The sequence below is a fragment of the Pristiophorus japonicus genome, chromosome 1 (assembly GCF_044704955.1).
Source record: "Pristiophorus japonicus isolate sPriJap1 chromosome 1, sPriJap1.hap1, whole genome shotgun sequence".
NCBI classification, from domain to species: Eukaryota; Metazoa; Chordata; class Chondrichthyes; family Pristiophoridae; genus Pristiophorus; species Pristiophorus japonicus.
Genome location: NC_091977.1, coordinates 50,402,628 through 50,423,819, shown reverse-complemented (window position 1 = coordinate 50,423,819; position 21,192 = coordinate 50,402,628). Strand labels below are relative to the sequence as shown.

Genomic DNA, 21,192 nt, shown 5'->3' with positions numbered 1-21,192 from the left:
GGATCATTTTTCCCGTGGAGTTTATATTTCTCAATGGAATGTATATTCGTGAATTAAATATTTCTTTAAATGTTTGCCCTTGCTTATCTACCATTATACCGTTAAATCTAATTTCCCAATCTACCATAGCAACTCGCCCCTCATTTTTATGTAATTGGCTTTATTTAAGTTTAATACTCCAGTTTAGTACTAGGAATAAAAGTTCTCAATTGGGGTAATGCCAATTTTGCTGAGCTGAGATGGGCTTTGGCCAAAGTGGACTGGAAACTTGATGGTAAATCAGTATCAGAGCAGTGGGAGGCATTCAAGGAGGAGATCCTGAGGGTACAGAGCAAGTATGTTCCCTTAAAAAATAAGGGTGGGGCTAACAAATCTAGGGCCCCCTGTATGTCAAGGGACATACAGGGTAAGATAAAGATAAAAAGGAAAGTATGAGAGATAACAGGAACTCAACACTGCAGAAACTCTAGAGGAGTATAAAAAGTGCAGGGGTGCAATTAAAAACGATATCAGGAAAGCAAAGAGAGAGCATGAACGAATGTTTTCAAGTAAAAATCAGGGAAACCCCAAAGATGTTTTTTAACTACATTAAAAGCAAGAGGAAAACTCAAAAAAGAGTGGGGCCGATTAGAGACCATAAAGGAAATCTATGTGTGGAGGTGGAAGATGTGGGTAAGATTTTTAATCAATACTTTGCGTCCATTTTCACAAAAGAGAGAGGCGTTGCATATTTTGTAATGAGTGTGAAATATTAGACGAAATAAACATAGTGAGAGAGGAAGTATTAAGGGGCTTAGCAGCTTTGAAAGTGGATAAATTCCTCGGCCCGAATGAAATGTATCCCAGGCTGTTAAGAGAAGCAAAAGAGGAAATAGCATAAGTTCTGATCATCATTTTCCAATCCTCTCTGGCTACAGATGTGGTGTCAGAGGGCTGCTAATGTTGTACCTTTATTTAAAAAGGGATAGACCGAGTAATTACAGACCAGCCAGCCTAACCTCAGTGGTGGGAAAATTATTGGAAAAATTCCTGAGGGACAGGATAAATCTTCATTTGGAAAGACATGGATTAATCGAGGACAGTCAGCATGGATTTGTTAAGGGAAGGTCGTGTCTAACTAACTTGATTGAATTTATCAAGGAGGTAACCAGGAGGGTCGATAAGGGCAGTGTGTATGATGTAATGTATATGGATTTTAGCAAAGCTTTTGATAAGGTCCCACATGGCATACTGGTCATGAAAGTAAAAGCCCATGAGATCCAGGGCAAAGTGGCAAGTTGGATCCAAAACTGGCTCAGAGGCAGGAAGCAAAGGGTAATGGTTGATGGGTGTTTTTGTGACTGGAAGGCTTTATCCAGTGGGGATCCACAGTGCTCAGTGCTGGGTCCCTTGCTTTTTGTGGTATATATCAATGACCTGGGTTGTTGTGGGTATGATTAAGAAGTTTGCAGATGACACTAAAATAGGCTGTGTGGTTGATAATGAAGAAGAAAGCTGCGGACTGCAGGAAGATAGTAATGTACTGGTCAGCTGGGCAGAACATTGGCAAACATAATTCAATCTGGATAAATGTGAGGTAATGCATTTGGGGAGGTCTAACAAGGCAAGGGAATACACATTAAATGGTACGACACTGAAAAGTGTAGTGGAACAAAGGAACCTTTGAGTGCAGGTCCACAGATGCCTGAAGTTAGCAGGCCAGGTAATTAAGGTGGTTAAGAAGGCATATGCAATACTTGCCTTTATAAGTCAAGGCATGGAATACAAGAGCAAGGAGGTAAAATAGGTGGGTGGGGTGGTTTGACCCATCCACCTCCACGGAGGTGTGTGGGGGTGCTGACCCATCCACCTCCATGGCACGAACCTGGTATTGCAGTACTTCCAGGAACGGTGCAGTGGCTCTAGGCCTTTTGGCTAAGAGCATTGGCGCAGAGTGATCCTTGATGTGTGCAAGGTGACCTCTGGCGTTTGTGATCTGACAAAGAATTGGAAAGATTGGCTACGAAAAAAAAAAAAGGAGGTTATGCTTGAACTGTATAAAACACTGGTTAAGCCACAGCTGGAGTAGTGTGTAGTTCTGGTCACCACATTGTAGGAAAGATGTGATTGCACTGCAAAAGGTGCAGAGGAAATTTACAAGAATGTTGCCTAGACACGAGAATTTTGGATGCGAGGAAAGATTGGAGATGCTGCATCTGTTTTCTTTGGAACAGAGGAGGCTGAGGGGAGACCTGATTGAGGTATATAAAATTATGAGGAGCCTGGATAGAAAGGACCTGTTTCCCTTGGCAGAGGGGTCAACATCCAGGGGACATAAGATTTAAAGTAATTGAGGGAGGTTGAGAGGAGATACGAGGGGAAATTTCTTCACTGAGGGTGGTGGGGGTCTGGAACTCTGCCTGAAAGGGTGGTAGAGGCAGAAACCCTCACCACATTTAACAGATACTTGGGATGTGCACTTCAAGTGCCTAACCTACAGACCAAGAGCTGGAAAGTGGGATTAGGCTGGATAGCTCTTGGTCGGGCAGCGTGAACACGATGGGGCGAAATGGCCTCCTTCTGCGCTGTAAATTTCTATGATTGTGACGTATGCCACGCTTGAACTCTGTGAAATTCTCTCATATTACAATCACTCTCCCTCAGAGGATCACTTACTATGAAATTCCTAATTAACCCTATCTCATTACACAAGACAAGATCTAAAATAGTTTACCTGGTTGGTTCCACAACATATTCTAGAAAACTGTCTTGAATGTGTTCCATGAACTGGTCTGTCCTCCAAACTACTTTTGCCAATTTGATTTGTCCAGTTTATATAAAGATTAAAGTCCCCCACAATTATTGGATTATCTGTGTTATAAGCTCCCCTTAATTCTTATTTAATACTGTGGCCAACCATATAGCTACGGTCAAGGAACCTATAAACTTCTACCAGAGCTTTCTGCTGCTGGTTAGTTCTTATCTCCCCCCATAGATTCTACTTCCTGCTTTTGAGCCAAGATCCTTCCCTACGACTGTCTCATTGATCTCATGGCCATCCGTCAAAACCATGTCGGAATGAATGTGTGGTCACGCCCTCTACTCTCAAATGTGTGTATCCAACAATTGCACTTGTTTGAGGTGTCTCTTCACATTGCGACCAGATTTTCAGGCCCAGCACGAAAGTTATTTTTCTGTCTTTTAATTGCAATCTTTTGCATTTCTTTTTAAATTATCCTCACCACAACCTTTGTTGTTCTGGATGTATTTTATGGCAAAATTTAATTCAAAATTGAAGCGCTTCCTAATTTAAATCAGGCCGTGCCTAAAGTGCATGAATGCTGGTTAAATAAGTTGGAACTTCTCAAATATACTGGTGTGGATTCGGTTTCTTTGGGCCCAGATTGTTTAATGCTTATTTATGCACAAGTTCAGATGTATATCAGATGTATAATGAGACTGGAGGATAACTGGGTGTAACTTGGCATTGGCAAAATGGGCAGAGCTTCAGGTTACACCCCAGGAGTAAACTCCAGGAGTGTGTTTGTGGCATGTAGAATAATTAAAGACAAATTCAAACACCTTCCTGAAGTGGTGGTTGGAATCTTTACTACTGGTGCTTTGAATTTAATTACACAGCTGTCTATTGTTCTGTAGTAACTATAAACAAGTGATTATATACACATCCGAGTTAATGAGAATGTAGTACCCTCTTGGGTTCAATAGCACCAGTCTCGAGATCTTTACTGTCTGCTAGCTACTTAAACAAGAGTGTAAATTGAGGATTAGAACACCTTTGTGTACAGGAATACTATAAACCTTGATAGATGATAACCTCTTGGCAAGGCAAGGCATGATTACAATCCAGTGATTTGATATCATGTAAAATAAATTAACAGTAGTTGCCTAATAAGGTACAGCTATTTTACCACTCCTTTTACTAATGGAATTAAATGAATGACTCGCTATACTAGGCAGAATTTACTTACAAGCCAATTGTTAAGATATCTGATCCCTTACTTCATCTGTTGCAGGCTATAAATTATTTATGTAGCATCTTTAACTTAGTGAAACTGATAAAATACCTAACCTCAGAACTTTAGTCACCCCAACCAGCCAACAATGCCTAGCTCTGCCAGAATGTTAGTTAGTATACATCAGAGAAAGTTAAGAGTTCTGGTTGTGACAAGTTTACATATTTAGGGGGCACATGGCTAATAAATAGTGGGGGAAAAAATTGACAAAAGAAACTAATTTCTAGACATTTGCTGGAGCACTAAATTTACGATAGTTATTCAGTCCAGTCAAGCTCCATTTGAAACCCAGATTAAAAAAAAGACTGCACATGGACCAGATTCATTTAAGAGTTTCTCCTTTTCATCTTCCCCTTAATCAAAATCTGAACCACTAGAATTCTACATATTTAATATTTAAATGTACACAAGCCAAGTAGGGATATTCCAAGTTTTGCAAGCAGAATCATACCAAGTTTGGAGTTAGGGATACCCATGAGCCAGTTTAGGACTTAAGAGTTCAAGTCCCAAATAACCTAAAGCTAAATTGACTATTGCCAGTGGCCATCAATTTAATAACTTACTGCAGCTAAAAGACTGGCACTGTGGATGTGTTCATTCAAGTTAGGACAGCAACAATTGCAAATGAAAATTTAAAATCGGTTTTATTAATTGAAGAAATTCAGGTAGTAGATAAAACGGAAACCACATTTCTTATTTACAGTAGCACATGGTGCTGACAAGCATCTCTAAGAGAGGTAAGACTATACAAGAATATGCTGCCTTTCAGAGAAAGGTATGGAAGCTATTTGCGAGAGAGCAAGTGCTTTGACAAGTTGAGTATCACATCAGATTTTAGCTGTGGAATTGTGCTGATCTTCATTTGCTTGCTGCTGGCATACTTGTTCTTAATAGTCTGAAAAGAGCAAATGATGCATGTTAATTGGAAGTTACAAAAGCAAGCATAATAGGGTGCAATCAAACCAGGACAATGTTGAAACCTTGGTGGTTGCTTGGCAGAAAGGCTTTATAGTTAGTTAAAAATAGACAACATTTAAGAGCATGGTTCAGTAAATAACAGATTTGCATAAAGAGCTTCTCCAAGCATGGTATGTTACTGTTTTTGGAGTCTGACTTGTCAGGACACTAGTTTGACTTGAAATAAGCCAGAGCGCTTAAAAATATCAAACTCCAGCCAATGGATGGGAGGCAGCAGGACCATAATGTGCCCATGACATGGCATCCCTACAATATTGCAGGACCAAGTAGCTTTGTAGAACTTCCAGGGACACAATGAAATCAACAAGTGCTTTGAAGAGGCACTGCAAGTTTAAGCCATTGATCAGCTGAAATAAGCTTACCAGCATAGAATCAGACATTTACAGCACAGTAGGAGGCCATTTCAGACCATTGTGTCTGCACCAGCCAACAAAGAGCTACCCAGCCCAATCCCACTTTTCAGTTCTTGGGCCGTAGCCTTGCAGGTTACAGCACTAAGTGGATAATCAAAGTACTTTTAAAAAATGTGGTGAGGGTTTCTGCCTCTACCACCCTTCAGGCAGTGAGATCCAGACCCCCACCACCCTTGGTGAAAAAAAAAATTGCTCTCAAATCCCCTCTAAACCTCCTACCAATTACTTTAAATCTATGCCCCCTGGTTGTTGACCCCTCTGCTAAGGGAAATAGAAGAGATCTAGCAGCTCAAAACTGGGCATCCAGAAGGCACTGTGGGCCATCAGAAACAGAATTGTATTCCACCACAATATGTAACCTCATTGCCCAGCATATCCCCCACTACCATTACCATGAAGCCTGGGGACCAACCCTGGTTCAACAGAGTGTAGAAGAGCAGCATCAAGTGTACCTAAAAAGGAGGTGCCAATCTGGGGAAGGTGCAACACAAGACTACATGCATGCTAAAAGCAGAAGAAGCACTAGACAGATCCCACAATCAAACAGATCAGACCAAAGCTCTGCAGTCCTGCCACATCCAATTGTGAATGTGGGATCCTTACCTGGTCTGGCCCATGTCATTCTAGACCCACAGCAACATGTTTGACTCAACTTTCCTCTGAAATGGCCTAGCCATTAAACTAACAGGAGGCAGTGGTTCCAGACATCCCCATCCTCGATGACAGAGCCCAGCACACAAGTGCAAAAGATACGGCTGAAGCCTTTGCAACAATCTTCTGCCAGAAGTGCCGAGTGGATGATCCATATCAGCCTCCTCCTGAAGACACCATCGCAGAAGACAGTCTTCAGCCAATTAGATTCACTCCAGGTGATATCAAGAAACAGCGGAGCGCACTGGATACAGCAAACGCTATGGGCCCTGACAACATCCCAGTTGTTGTGCTGAAGACTTGTGCTCTAGAACTAGCCACTTCTCTAGCCAAGCTGTTCCAGCATGGCATCAATCAGACAATGTGGAAAACTGCCCAGGTATGTCCTGTCCACAAAAAAAACAGAAAAAATCCAATCCGTCCAATTACCACCCTATCAGTCTACTCTCAATCATCAGTACAATGATCGAGGGTATTGTCGACAGTGCTATCAAGCAGCACTTGGTCGCCAATAACCTGCTCACTGATGCCCAGTTTGGGTTCTGCCAGGACCACTACTCTAGGCCTCAGTACAGCCTTGGTCCAAACATGAACAAAAGAGCTGAATTCCAGAGAGGAGCTGAGAGTGACGGCCCTGGACATTAAGGCAGCATGCGACATCAAGGAGCAATGGGAAAACTCTCCACTGGCAGAAGTCATACCTAGCACAAAGGAAGATAGTTATAGTTGTTGGAGGCCAATCACAGCTCCAGGATGTCACTTCATGAGTTCCTCAGGGCAATGTCCTAAGCCCAACCATCTTCAGCAGTGATCAGCATAAGGTCAGAAGTGGTATGTTCACTGATGATTGCAGTGTTCAATGTCATTTGCAATTCCTCAAATAATGAAGCAGCCCCACACCCACATGCAGCAAGACCTGAACAGCACTCAGGGTTGGACTGACAAGTGACAAGTAACATTCATACCACAAGTGCCAGGCAATGACTTTCTTGTTGGGGAGTTTAACCACTGCCCCTTGAAATTCAATGACATTGCCATTGCCGAATCCCCCACCATCAACATCCTGGGGGTCACCATTGCCCAGAAACTTTAACTGGACCAGCCACAAATACTGTGCCAAGAGCAGGTATTCTGCAGCAAATGTTTCACCTCCTGACTCCCCAAAGCCTTTCCACCATCTACAAGGCACAAGTCAAGAGTGTGATGGAAGACTCACCACTTGCCTGGATGAGTGCCAGCTCCAACACTCAAGAACATAAGAAATAAGAGCACGAGTACACCACCTGGCCCTTTGAGCCTGCTCCGCAATTTAATAAGACCATGGCTGATCTGATCATGGACTCCGCTCCACTTCCCTGCCCACTCCCCATAACCCTTTACTCAGTCAAAAATCTGTATTTCCACCTAAAATATATTCAATGACCCAGCCTCCACAGCTCTCTGGGATAGAGAATTTCACAGATTTACAAATTCCTCATCAGTTTTAAATGGGCGCCCCCTTATTCTGAGACTATTCTGCCCACTTCTAGTTTTCCCTATGAGTGGAAATATCCTCTCTGCATCCACCTTGTCGAGCCCCCTCATTATCTTAGGTTTTGATAAGATCACACCTCATTCTTCTGAACTCCAACCAACCTATCTTCATAGGTCAACCACCTCATTTCCAGAATCAACCTAGTGAACCTTCTCTGAACAGCCTCCAATGCAAGTATATCCTTCCTTAAATACAGACCAAATCTGTAGGCAATACTCCAGGTGCAGCATCACCAATACCCTGTAGTTAGTTGTAGCAGGACTTCTGCTTTTATACTCTATTCCCCCTTGCAATAAAGGCCAACATTCCATTTGCCTTCCTGATTACCTGCATACTCGCTTTGTGTTTCATGCACAAGGACCCCCAGGTCCCTCTGTACTGCAGCACTTTGCAATTTTTCTCCATTTAAATAATTTGCTTTTCTATTTTTCTGCCAAAGTGGATAACTTCACATTTTCCCACATTATACTTCATCTGCCAAATTTTTGCCCACTTAGCCTGTCTATATCCCTTTGCAGATTGTGTGTGTCCTCCTCACAATTTGCTTTCCCACCCATCTTGGTATCAGCAAACTTGACAACATTACACTCGGTCCCTTCATCCAAGTCATTATTATAGATTATAAATAGTTGAGGCCTCCTCAGCACCAATCCTTGCAACACCCCACTAGTTGAAGCTAGACACCATCCAGGACAAAGCAGCCTGCTTGATTGGCACCCCATCCACCACCGGTACACCATCCTGACTTGTATACTGTCATTCCTTCATTGTCGCTGGGTCAAAATCCTGGAACTTCCCCCCCCCCCCCCCCCCACAACAGCACGGTGGGAGAACCTTCACCACACGGACTGCAGCGGTTCAAGAGGGCAGCTCACCACCACCTTCTCAAGGGCAATAAATGCTAGCCTTGCCAGCAATACCCACATTCCATGAACAAATAAAATCTAATAGTCAGATGCAGTCTGAAAATGAACAATTTGCTCTTGAAATTGAAAAAGTGTACTTCAAACCTCTCTTCTCCCACTCTAGTAGGAGACAGATTCTATGGCAAGTCTCACTAATCAAATGCCACCAAGTTAAATCTTAACCCCAAGGGACAATCCAGGATGAATTTATGGTATGACAGAAGAGTTCAAGACTCCAGCCAAATTACAATTAGTAAGTGAATTCTAAGCAAGAGACACCACATGCAGTGACATTTTCCCTCTGAAGAATACCATGTTTGGACTACAAGAGTGGCAAATTTACACTACAAATGGCAGCTGTAATTTTTTTTTTTTAAAAAACAGTCTAAGGACAAGAGCCTATATTCAATTCGCAAACCAAAATAAGCTTACCACATGCTTAGTGAGGCCTTGATTGACCTTTACAACATTCTTGGCAATGTGCTCCATCACTGAAACAAGGTCATCCTCTTTATAGTTCATATAATGCTGCAGAAGGGGTGTCTGAAAGAGAATTTGGTTGAGATAGTGAGTGCATCAGTATTTATATTGAAAATCCCTGTCAGCTGAAATAGAGAGCGTCCCTTTCATTTTGAAGTCAGTAATACTCACCCATTCACCAGTATTCAAGACTTTTTGAGCAAGACAAAAAGCAGCAGCTGCAATCTGGGATGGAAGATAATGCATCATCTCATAGTCAACTACAGTCAACTCCATCAGGTACTTGGCCAGAGTGTGGTGTTCAGAGCTTACCTAGGATAGTAGATCAGTGTCAGCAAGCACATCAATAAATTAAGGCAAGTGCCTCTTAGAAGTCATAAAAACCTAGACATTTTTGGCACACTTGAATTTACTATTCGTGTATGGGTCAGATTTCACTATTTTATACATGAGTGTATTAACATGGTAACTCAAGCTTAATCTTAAAATTGCTAGATAGTTTTGACTTGAGAAATCCTCTACCACTAAAACTGCATACTAGATTCTCATTTTCAGCACTGCAGTAATTTTGATCACAGTCAGAAGGTTGAGAGTTCAGCCAACAAGCACAATCTCGTCATTGCAGTAGCAAAAGAACAAATTTATATTTATATAGCACCTTTCACAACCGTGACACATCCCAAAGCACTTTACAGCCAATGAAGCACTTGTGTAGTCACTTCAGATGTGGCAGACAATTTGAGACCAGCAAGCTCCCACAAGCAGCAATGTAATAATGACCAGATAATCAGTCAGTGATGTTGGTTGAGGGATAAATATTGGCCAGGACATTGGGGAGAACTTGCCTCCTCATCTGACACTCAGTGCTGTACTATGTGCTCAAGGCTCTGGAGTGGGATTTGAATCCAGCCTTCTGACACAGCCATGGCTGTAGAGGTGCTACCTTTCAGATGAGACATTAATAGAAGCCTTGTCTACTAGACCAGCTGGACATGCCATGGCATTGAAGCGGAGATTTCTCCTGGTATCTTGGGAGAACATTCTACAGGTGCAACATTCAAAATAGGAGTTCTGGAATCTGAGCCGATCTGTGGTGGGGTCTTCCAGAAACTAGAATGTGTTCTGAAATCTGACCACCCCCAGCCATTTGCTTCTATTTGTGGCTTCTGTGTTTGCCCAAGAGTATCTGCACTTCAGAAGTAATCTTTTAGCTGTAATGTGCTTTGGAGTCCCAAGGACATGAGCAACTATATAAAATGCAAGTGTGTTCTTTGTAAAGATAGTCATTAGATTGTGGAAGGGTTGCATTTCAATTCTTCTATGCAAGAACTAGCAGTCTTGTCTGAACACCAATTGAAACCGTGACTTACTTCTGCAATTTTTGAAGACCTCCTCAGAAAGTGCAGGGGCAGAGGCCTGCCCAGGGAGAAGTCAAGCTTCTGCAGAATCTTCCTCTCCATTTCACGTATTGCAGCTGTAGTGTAAGTGTTGTCTGTAACATAGACAAAGTCCCCAATCTCTGGAGGATACATCTCTTCATATTTGGATGCTACTAGCATTGCAGTCACTCCAACAAGTTGTAGACTGCTCTTGGTTACTGGGTTATCCTGAAAACAGACCACCAGATAAGAAATGTTGCATTAGGACTTGTAGTCTGCTGCCTGTATCCCAACTTGCAGCAAGTCCTGTACACCAATCACCCCTGTGCTCACTGACCTATATCGGCTCCAAGTGACATTTGATTTTGATACATCCTGGTTTTCAAATCCTCCATGGCCTCTCCCCACCCCCTCAGATCTCTGCTCCAATTCTTAACTCTTGTATATCCGATTATCATCACTCCATCATTGGTGGCCATGCCTTCAGCTGTCTAGGCCCCAAGCTCTGGAATTCCCTCCCTAAACATCCCTGCCTCTACCTCTCCTTTAAGATACTCCTTAAAACCCACCTCTGGCCAAGATTGGTCATCTGTCCCAATATCTCATGTGACGGAGTGACATTTTATTTGCCAACATTCCAGTGAGCTGCCTTGGGCTGTTTTACTATGTTAAAGGTGCTATAAAATTGCAACATGTTGCATAGAAATCTTATGATGGGTTAACCTGGAAATAATTCACTCCCATGCCAGAACTCAAGGTTGAACTGGGTACTTGATGACTCAACCTCTAGAACTAGGTTTAGAAATAGTATTAACTGGATATTTGGACACTTCTAATTAATTAAACAAAACAAATTCAGTGGAGGGCTACAAGGCCAGAATCCCAACAGCTGATTTGGTGGTTAGCTACAGGGAGAAGTGTTAAAGATTGAACCTTGCTTAGATATTTTACTTTGGTACAATGAATGGTGCTAGTTACTCCTGTAAGCAATGAGCATTTTCAGTGTATATCCATATTGGCTATAGCACAACTTGGGGTTTATCAATAGGACACCCTCATAACTGGATGGTCCTTCTCCAATCTTTCTAAAGCCTGAAACACTGGAGACAAGGCTAGATACAAATAGTTGAGCCGCCTTATTTATATTTAATGGGCGTTACAACAAATCTCATCTTGATTCAACTAACTACTGAACATAGAGAACATAATGCACCACACCATCCCTATTGCTAGATTGGGCAGTATTTCCTTGACTGCCTTCTGCTTGAAGAGCTCTTGGCCAGAGACAAGCCAGTTTCTGCTCTCTAGGCCAAGCTTCCTTGCTAGATTTAATTGGGCCACCCAGATCATCTCAGTTTACAGAAGTAGAAGAGCTGTCCTTCTGATTTGCCAGTTAGCTCAATAAAAAGAGCTACTACTTCTCCTTGCCTAGTGTGCAGCTCAAGAAACCATATGCTATTCTTGGTCATTCTGGTGTAATGAGCACGAGACAAACAACATTCATTGTCTGTTTTGAAAGAGACAAACTGTGGCATTACACAAATTGGCTTATTTACCTTTAACATCTTCAGTGTCTGCAGTTATGAAGTAGTGACCACAAAATAGCCACATTCAATGTTAAGAATCAGACTGGAATAAAAAGTCCAGTTTCTGTTCCAAATTAACTGGAGGATGCTAGTATGACAGATGATGTTAAACATAGATTTTGCATTGGTCTTCCTAAATGTTTGCGGATGTGAACACATGTATAGTATAGGAGGATATAGCATTGTGAAGAGCCAACTTCAGAAAACATGAGTTGACGTGAAAGTGAAATACACCCCTAGGCTGTTGAAGGAAGTTAGGAGATAATGGAGATTGCAGACAATTTTCAGAACCTCAAATATACAAAAATTGTGCTGTGCCATGCATGGGACTGGTGTGTAGCCAATGCAGCATCTTGTTTGAGGGAGAAAAAGAAGAAAAAAGCCAGGTAAGGGCCAGCACAGATAATGGGATAAATAGCCTATTTCTGCATTGTGAACCCAAGAATCAAGAGTCAAGGATGCAGGAATCAAACAAGTACATTTAATATTTGTAGCTTGAAATATTCTTACCTGAAGGAATCGATCTATGATTGATACAGTCATGTACAATGTTTCTTGGAGCAGCTGAAATTTTCTCTGAACCTGCACAAGCCAGTCTATTAGGATAGCACGCATATTGCCAGTTATCTCCTTTCCCTCCAAGTATTTTGGCCTCACAGACTGCTCTGCCTTTAAGAGAAGAATTTTGGCATTAACCAAAACCAAAAGGTATTGTTCAAAGATAATAAAGTTTGCTGCACTACTGCTTTAGGTGTACAATTAAAATATTATAAAATCAGATAAATCAATATTTGGTTCATTAGTACAAGAGGGAATGCTTATATTTTATTGTACATTACACAAATCTTCTCCGTTACCCTTCCCCATTAATAGAATCATTCATGAGACCCAAGTAACAGACCCAAATTTGGCCCACCAGTTTTTTTTCGGCACACTCACATGAGATGCGCCGACTTCCTAGGATCAAAACGGAGCCAAAAAGATATCTGATTCTGGCTCTTTGTCGACTCTCCCAGGGCTTGGCATGGCAGAGCTAGGGCCCTGCACTTGAGTGCCAGCAGCTGTCTGCATGCGCAGTAGACCGTTCGCGCATGTGCAGTAGCTCCTCCCATGATGCATGCTGCAGCGGATGCGTCCCGCCCCTAGCCCGGGCCGAGTGGCCTGCCACACAGGTCGACCCGCTGCCTTCCCGTGCTGAAGCTACAGGAAACAGGTTGGTGCGGGGAGACTTTTGATCCCGTGGGGGGGGGGGGGGGAAATAACCGTAGCCAGTAATTTTTTATGAGCTTACTCAAGACTTTCCTTAACCCCGTTGATGAAAATACTTTCCTATGAGCAGAAAAGATACTTCTATTTTTTGGGGGATATTTTGGAAAAAAAAGTACGGAAATGTTTTGACTCTACTTTTTATTTTTGTAGTTTAAGCTTCCATGAATGCTTCTGTTGTATAGTAAATTAACTTTGCGAAGTTTGTCAGTCCTGTATAGCTGTTTGATCCTATTCACATTCTTTAGTCAAGTCATTAAGTACCTACCTGCGCTGATTTCTCAACTCTGAAAGGGTTTTCTGTGCGGCCGCATACACTGGCCCAAGTTAGTTTGGAGCAACTATTAGCAGTCCAAACAGGCTTAAAATGGCCAAAATGGGCCTAGGTAGCTGGTAATGCCACCTTTTGAACAAAGCAAAAACTTAAAAAATCCTAACTGACACTGGCACAAATTGAATGTGCAAAATGGGGATTTTTAAAGACACTCAAGAAAAATCAAGTTGCTCCAAAAAAAACCAGAGCAACTCCTGGGCAATTTTGGGCCCAACATGCCCACATGGCCATCATTCAGGTGACCTTAAACAGTAAGCCACCAAAGTTCATCAAGGCCAAGCCCAGCTTTGCCCAAGCACTTCCAGACGTCACTAGATAATGTTCAACAGCAAAAATCCAGACAATCTCCCCATAGACCTTGGGTGTTAAAGCCAGTTTTACCACCACTTCAAAGTCAAGCAAAGAATAAATGAACCCAGGACCCTGTCTGTTTTATCCTGCAAGAAGCTAGTGCATACAAAGAGTCTTTTTCCCTTTTCCCCACAATACATTAGCTTTTCCTCCTTCCTGGCCACAATCAGATATTAAAAAAAGGGACCTTTTGTGCTCTAGATCCATTGCTAAGAAATGCAGAATAGTTTAGAGACTGCAATCAATATCTTTAGTGACCTAAAGAAGGTGGGGGAACGTTGGGCACAATGGCATGCAGTCCCGCTCCAGTACACTGCTATAAGCCTCTATATAGCCCTGTAGTAAAACATTCCAAGGCACTTCACAGGAGCCTTATCAAACATGGAGCCACAAGAAAATATTAGGACAGGTAACCAAAAATGTGGTCAAAGAGGTAGGTTTTAATGAATGTCTTAAAGGAGGAGGGGGGCAAAGGGGGAATTCCAGAGTTTAGAGCCTAGGCAGCTAAAGGCACAGCTCTCAATGGTGGAGCAATTAAAATCAGGGATGTGCAAGATCTGAGGATTGTAGGGTTGGAGGAGGTTACAGAGATAGGGAGGGGCAAGGCCATGGAGAGATTTAAAAACCAAGGATGAGAATAGTTTCCCCCCTCCCCCCAATATAAAAAGCAAGGCATTGCCAGACTTGGAGCCAATGTAGGTCAGTGAGCACAGGTGTGATGCGCATAGGAACACCATCACCTGCAAGTTCCTCTTCAAGTTACACAACATCCGGACTTTGAAATATCACCGTTTCTACATAGTTGCTGGGTGAAAATCCCAGAACTTCCTCCTGAACAGCACAATGGGAGTACCTTCACCAGAGGGATTGCAACAGTTCAAGGCAGCTCACCAGCACCTTCTCAAGGGCTATATATGCTGTCCTGGTCAGTTTTGCCCACATCCCAAGAATGAATTTTTAAAAAGAGGACAAGTTAGGATACGGGCAGCAGTTTTGGGAGAGATCAAGTTTATGGAAGGTGGAAGATAGGAGGCCGGCTAGGAAAGCATTGGCATAGCCATTCAGATTAAGATCATTCTCAAGATGGATTCTATACATCAAAGCAACTAAAACAAAGTCTGACCTCTAGCTTTCTCAAGTATTTGTAGATATCTTTAACATATTCACTGCATAGCATGGGGTTGTCACCATCATCTGCATCAACATCTTTAACAGGAAGCAGCACATCAGAGAAGGCCTGGCACAAATCTTCAGCTATACAGCCTGACGTTTCCATGAGGGATGGCGATACTGGTATCTGTAATTGAAGAGTTGCCATGGAAGCAGAAACTTAATGCAGGTAGCCATTCCAAAAGTACAGAAACAACTTACAGCACAGAAGGCAGTCATTCACCCTTTTACACTCAATTAGCACTATCTGCAATGAACAAAAATGTCAGATTTTATACCCATGTCAAGAAAGTGCAGGGGTGAAATTTTGAGAAAGAGAGAGAGAGAGAGAGAGAGAGAGAGGAGAGAGAGAGTTGCCAAGGAAAACCCAAATACAATAAGAGCAAGAGGATAACTAAAGCAGGCCTATTAGAGACCATAATCTGTGTGTGGAGGCAGAAGATGTGAAATTAAATGAAACAAAAAAAAAAAAAAAGTGAGGGAAGTAGTATTAAGGGGTTTAGCATCTTTGAAAGTGGAGATCTCCAGGCCCAGATGAAATGTATCCCAGGCTCATAAGAGCAGAAATAGCAGAGGCTCTTATTTTCCAATCCTCTCTGGCTAGAGATATGGTGCCAGAGGATTACTAATGTTGTACTGTTGTTTAAAAAGGAAGAAAGAGATAGACCGAGTAATTACAGGCCAGTCAGCCTAACTTCAGTGGTGGAAAAAATATTGGAAAAAATTCTAAGGGACAGAATAAATCTTAATTTAGAAAGACAGATCAATCAAGGACAGTCAGCATGGATTTGTTAAGGGAAGGCCGTGTCTAACTAACTTGATTGTATTATTTGAGGTGGTAACAAGGAGGGTCAGTGAGGATAGTGCATTTGATGTATATGAATTTTAGCAAGGCATTTGATAAGGTCCCACATAGCAGACTGGTCACAAAAGTAAAAGCCCATGGATCCAAGGCAAAGAAGCAAAGGGTAATGGTTGATGGGTGTTTGTGACTGGAAGGCTGTTTCCAGTCAGGTTTCACAGGACTCAGTCCTAGGTCCCTTGCTTTTTGTGATATTTATGAATGATTTAGACTTGAATATAGGGGGTATGATTAAGAAGTTTGCAGATGATACAAAAATTGAGCATGAAGAAGAAAGCTATAGACTGCAGGAAGATAATGATCTGGTAAGGTGGGCAAAAGAGTGTCAAATGGAGATAATGCATTTGGGGAGGGCTAACAAGGCAAGGGGATACACAATAAAATGGTAGGACACTGAAGTGTAGAGGAACAAAAGGACCTTGGAGTACAGATCACTGAAGGTAGTAGGCCAGGTAGATAAGGTAGTTAAGAAGGCACACAATATTTTAGTCGAGGCATAGAATACAAGAGCAAGGAGGTTATGCTTGAACCGTATAAAACACTAGTTAAGCCACATCTGGAATACAACATGCCGTTCTGGTCACATTACAGAAAATGTGATTGCACTAGAGAGGGTACAGAGGAGATTTACAAGGTTGTTGTCTGGACTGGAATTTTAGCTATGATGAAAGACTGGATAGGCTGGGGTTGTTTTCTTTGGAACAGAGGAGGCTGAGGTGTATAAAATTTATGAGGGGCCTGGATAGAGTGGATAGGAAGGACCTATTTTCCTCAGCAGAGGGGTCAACAACCAGGGGGCATAGATTTAAAGTAATTGGTAGGAGGTTTAGAGAGGATTGGAGGGGAAATTTCTTCTCCCAAAAGGTGGTGAGTGTCTGGAACTCACTACCTAGAGGCAGAAACCATCACCAAATTTTAAAAGTACATGGATATGCACTTGAAGTGCCATAACCTACAAGGCTACGGACCTGGAGCTTGAAAGAGAGATTAGGCTGGATAGCTGTATCAGCCATCACAGACACAATGGGCCGAATGGCCTCCTTCCACGCTGTAAATGTTTGATTTGAAATACGATGTAATCACAGCAATAATTATTGTAAAACCAACCCTAGGCCAGCAATTAGGATTTAACTAAGTTGAAGAGGTGCCTAAAGTCATTAACTAAACAGGAGATAGATACTATATCTCAGAAAATAAGGTAGCTTACAAGCAAAGTTTAAGCTGAACTAAGTATTTCACACAAATCTTCTGGATGAGAAAATATTTTCCAAATATTATGCTCCTATCAAATCAATTTAGAACAGAGACGAGGAGGAATTTCTTCTCAGAGGGTCGTAAATCTGTGGAATTCTCTGCCCTAGAGAACTGTGGAGGCTGGGTCATTGAATATATTTAAGGAAGACAGATTGGAATGTGATAAGGGAGTGAAGGGTTATGGGGAGCAGGCAGGGAAGTGGAGTGGAGCCCAAGATCAGACCAGCCATGATCTTATTAAATGGCAGAGCAGGCACGAGGAGCCAAATGGCCTACTCCAGCTCCTATGTGTGTTCAATTGGAAAGTGTCACATTTGAAAGCATCACATGCAAAGTGAATCTCAAGACTTGCACCTATAAACAACTAGTTGTAACCAAACATGTGGCAGTATTGTTGGGGGGGGGGGGGGGGAGAAAAAAAAAAAAAGAGGGGTAATGGTTTAGGGAACAGCATATAGCCACTAATTACCTGTTCAATTGATCTGAATAGACACATGCCAAAAAGTTAAAGATTAGATTTTTGCTGATGTCCAGTTAAAATATGGGCTTGAAGGGCAGATCAGAATAAAGCTCCACTTTAGCAGTACAGCTATTTCCTAGAGTTCATTCAAAACTATTAGGGATGGTTAATAAGGAGGCAGGCATATACTTACTGTATAATACATGAAGCACTATATTTGTATGTTTTCACCATTGCAATTATATAGGCAATAGCCAAAAATAGTTACCTTTGGTAGATCTTCATTGTTTTTTCCTGTTTGAGAAACAACTGGTTTGTTGAGCTTTTTCACTGGTTCCACCTTTGGGGCCACTGTACTTTTTCCCTACAAAGTTGTAAATTTAGCAATTATATTTTGATACTCATTTCCCCCCACTCCCTGGATAGATGTAGCACATTTAGATACCCTCTATTGTTTGGGAAAGAGATAGGAAGTAGCAGCAATCAATCCTTCTAGATTCTGAAATTCAAATTTTATCCAATTGAAGACTTATACAAATTAGTTAAGATTAAATGACCAAAATGTTATTTTACATGTTTAAGAGTTCAATAGGTAGACTTTAATGCCCCAAGACCAACAAGATGCAAGCAAGGCAAACCAAGTTACTAATTTTTTTAGCCTGGTAAAAGACAGTTTATCTAGCAATTCATAACATACCTTTTTCAAAGCAAACTTTGTTCCTTGTGCCTGATTTCCTATGTCCCCCAAAGCAGCTCTAGGCCTCAAGCCAAGTTTTGTTCCCACTTTTGCTGGAAGGACTTTTGGTTCAACATTGTCTTTACCAACACGAGTAGCCTATAAATGAAAATACAGTAGGTTATGCTATTGACCAAGTGAGGAAGAACCAAAAACAACAAGTGGGCAATCCCATGACTAAGTATTACTGAACCAATTTCTTCCTACAGATTTCAACTTGCACAGGGCACCAAACTCCAACTTGTGTACATTAGTGTTGGGTCAGAGCACCAGTACAAGCACCCTCCACTACCATCAAGTTTTATAGGATCAAAATAAGCTAGGTCAAGCATATATAGCAATCATGGCAAGAGTAGACATCTTTTGTGGCGAGAGTAGAGGCATCCTTCCTCACTAAGCTAGGAGCATGGAACCAGGCCAGTAACAAGAGATTCGTAACATGTTATTCAAGAGGATTGAGATACACAATCGCAAACATTTTAGAGGATGGCTCCATGCAATGACCAAGAATCCAATGTTTCCCATTTGTTCAGCAGCTTTGTGGGGGGGGGGGGGGGGGCAGGGTAGAAAGTAAAAGACTATAATATTATATATATATATATATATATATATATATATATATATATATATATATATATATATATATATATACAGCAGCAGCAAGCTGTCCATGTTAAAATCTGAACTAGCTTAATTAGAAAAATGATCCATGTTTGGAGAGCTAGTAACTAGAAAACTTGTCCAGGTTATGTAAATAAGCCAGTTGATTATCTGAAAGCACCATTGCAATCCACCTTCTGTAAAGACATAAACTCACATGGTAGCACCAGGCATACTTCAGTGACCAGTATATTAATTAACAGTTATGATCAAAATATTATAACTTAATTTATCTAAATATTGGGCAGAAAAGCAATCCTGGAACTACCTCCCCAACAACACTGTGGGACCACACAAACTGCAGTGGTTCAAGAAGGTAGCACACCACAACCTTGGAGTGCAATCAGGAATGGGCAATAAATGCTGGCCTTGATAGCAACACCCACATCCCATGAATGATCTCAAGGTCCACTTACAATAATGATTGGTGTTGTACCCAAATTAATATCTAATGCAAAACTTACAAGAAAATCTATTAACACAACATTTTATATCACCAAGGGTTTATAAACACAAAAAATGCAAGGGAAGCCTCCCAAAACCCCAAAATTGGTTTAATGCAATAAGAAAATGGTCCATAACACAAAGCTCAATGTTGGGGAAGTCCAGAACCAGGGGTGTCAGTCTAAGAATAAGGGGTAAGCCATTTAGGACAGAGATGAGGAGAAACTTCTTCACCCAGAGAGTGGTGAACCTGTGGAATTCTCTACCACAGAAAGTTGTTGAGGCCAATTCACTAAATATATTCAAAAAGGAGTTAGATGAAGTCCTTACTACTAGGGGGATCAAGGGGTATGGCAAGAAAGCAGGAATGGGGTACTGAAGTTGCATGTTCAGCCATGAACTCATTGAATGGCAGTGCAGGCTAGAAGGGCCGAATGGCCTACTCCTGCACCTATTTTCTATGTACTGCAATCACTTACATTTTCTTTATTTTAGGGAAGAAAACAATTCATACCATCTAATGTTACATTTCTTGGATGCAATAACCCAATGAAGTCTTCCAATAATGAGACTTTGCCAAACATGTGATCCATCAGACAAGTCTTCAGTTACTCAGCAAGTTATCTCCTTTTCATCTTCATTCTACTCGTTAATACATCAGGAGCATCCGCCCAGTCACGTGTAATTGCTCCAGTACATTGATTAAAATAGAAAGGCCAGGCTCTGGGTTTCACCATGCATTCCAACAAAGAGCCAGGCAAGTTTAAAAAAAAATTGGGAACCACAGAAAATCTCAATGGGCTCAGTATACCCCACCCATCCAGCGTTGATCACCGCTCCCATTCAGGGTCTTAAATTAGGACACAACAGCTACAAAAAGAGGGAAATCATAACACCAGGGGAAGTAGAAGTTTAGATGACTAAATATTTGCAGGAAGGAGAGATATGCTCGGCTTGTCATATGCATTGAAATTGTGCAGCCATTAGTCAGATTGTTTTTTAAAGTTATGCCATATTGTGAATGTCCGCCTTTCAATATTACAAGTTATAGCTCAATAAGGCTCGGTTTGGAGAAATCAGTTTTCGAAAGTTGTTTTACACACGAGGTTCTTTCAAATAAGAAAAAAGAGCAGCATTTAAGTTACTCCAGGAGCACAAGCTAAAAACCAAAAGACAGTGTCGAGTTGGCCACCAGCTAGGCAATCAAATAAAAAGAACTCGTTTAACAGCCGAGCTCCGCAGTACAAGACGCTGTTTCTATTTAAACTTTCCTGTGCGCGCCTTAGAATTGAACATATGTTAAAATAAAAAGATCAAAGTAAGTGAATCGAACCTTAGCCAAGCGAAGAGCCATGTCTGCACCTCACCGCTCGCACCAAAGTGAAGCTTGCAGCGAGCCCAGATTTAAAATCCCCGCCGCCCCATGCTCATTCGCTGCCGTTCCACATTCCCGCGCTCCTGATTGGAGGAGCCCCGCGCCTCCAGAATGCGTTGCCTTGGCGATGGCTGGGTCGACGTCACTGCTTTGTATCGGTTTGCAGGGTGCATCATTGGAACTGGAGCAACAACTGGCGGGGGCGCTGCCACTCCGTCACTGGGCTTGTTACCTATCCTCTGCTTGTACCTATCATTTAGATTCGAAGGATGAACTTTTTAGTCATTTGATTTTTTGAGAAGAAAGTGGCATCCCAAACCGACCAATCAGAAGAGCAGACA

The 21,192-nt window shown here is 41.8% G+C and overlaps 1 protein-coding gene across 1 annotated transcript; it reads right to left on the bottom strand.

The window, feature by feature from the left end:
• Positions 1-4,638: 4,638 nt before the first annotated feature.
• Positions 4,639-20,877, bottom strand: ccnb1 (cyclin B1). The gene is made up of 9 exons (XM_070879620.1): positions 20,810-20,877; positions 18,334-18,471; positions 17,905-18,000; positions 15,014-15,187; positions 12,450-12,608; positions 10,345-10,581; positions 9,146-9,286; positions 8,927-9,037; positions 4,639-4,908 (listed from the first exon to the last, which is right to left on the bottom strand). The coding sequence occupies exons 1-9, from the start codon at positions 20,828-20,830 to the stop codon at positions 4,798-4,800; spliced, it is 1,188 nt and encodes a 395-aa protein (XP_070735721.1). The 5' UTR covers positions 20,831-20,877; the 3' UTR covers positions 4,639-4,797.
• Between the last annotated feature and the right edge of the window lie 315 nt (positions 20,878-21,192).

Excerpts from the sequence above, each read along its gene's own strand:
- ccnb1 (XM_070879620.1), bottom strand. The coding sequence starts at position 20,830 with ATGGCTCTTCGCTTGGCTAAG. Across the intron at positions 15,188-17,904 it reads ACAATGAAGATCTACCAAAG|ATACCAGTATCGCCATCCCT; the intron begins GTAACTATTTTT and ends CTTCAATTACAG. Across the intron at positions 10,582-12,449 it reads TCATAGATCGATTCCTTCAG|GATAACCCAGTAACCAAGAG; the intron begins GTAAGAATATTT and ends GTCTGTTTTCAG.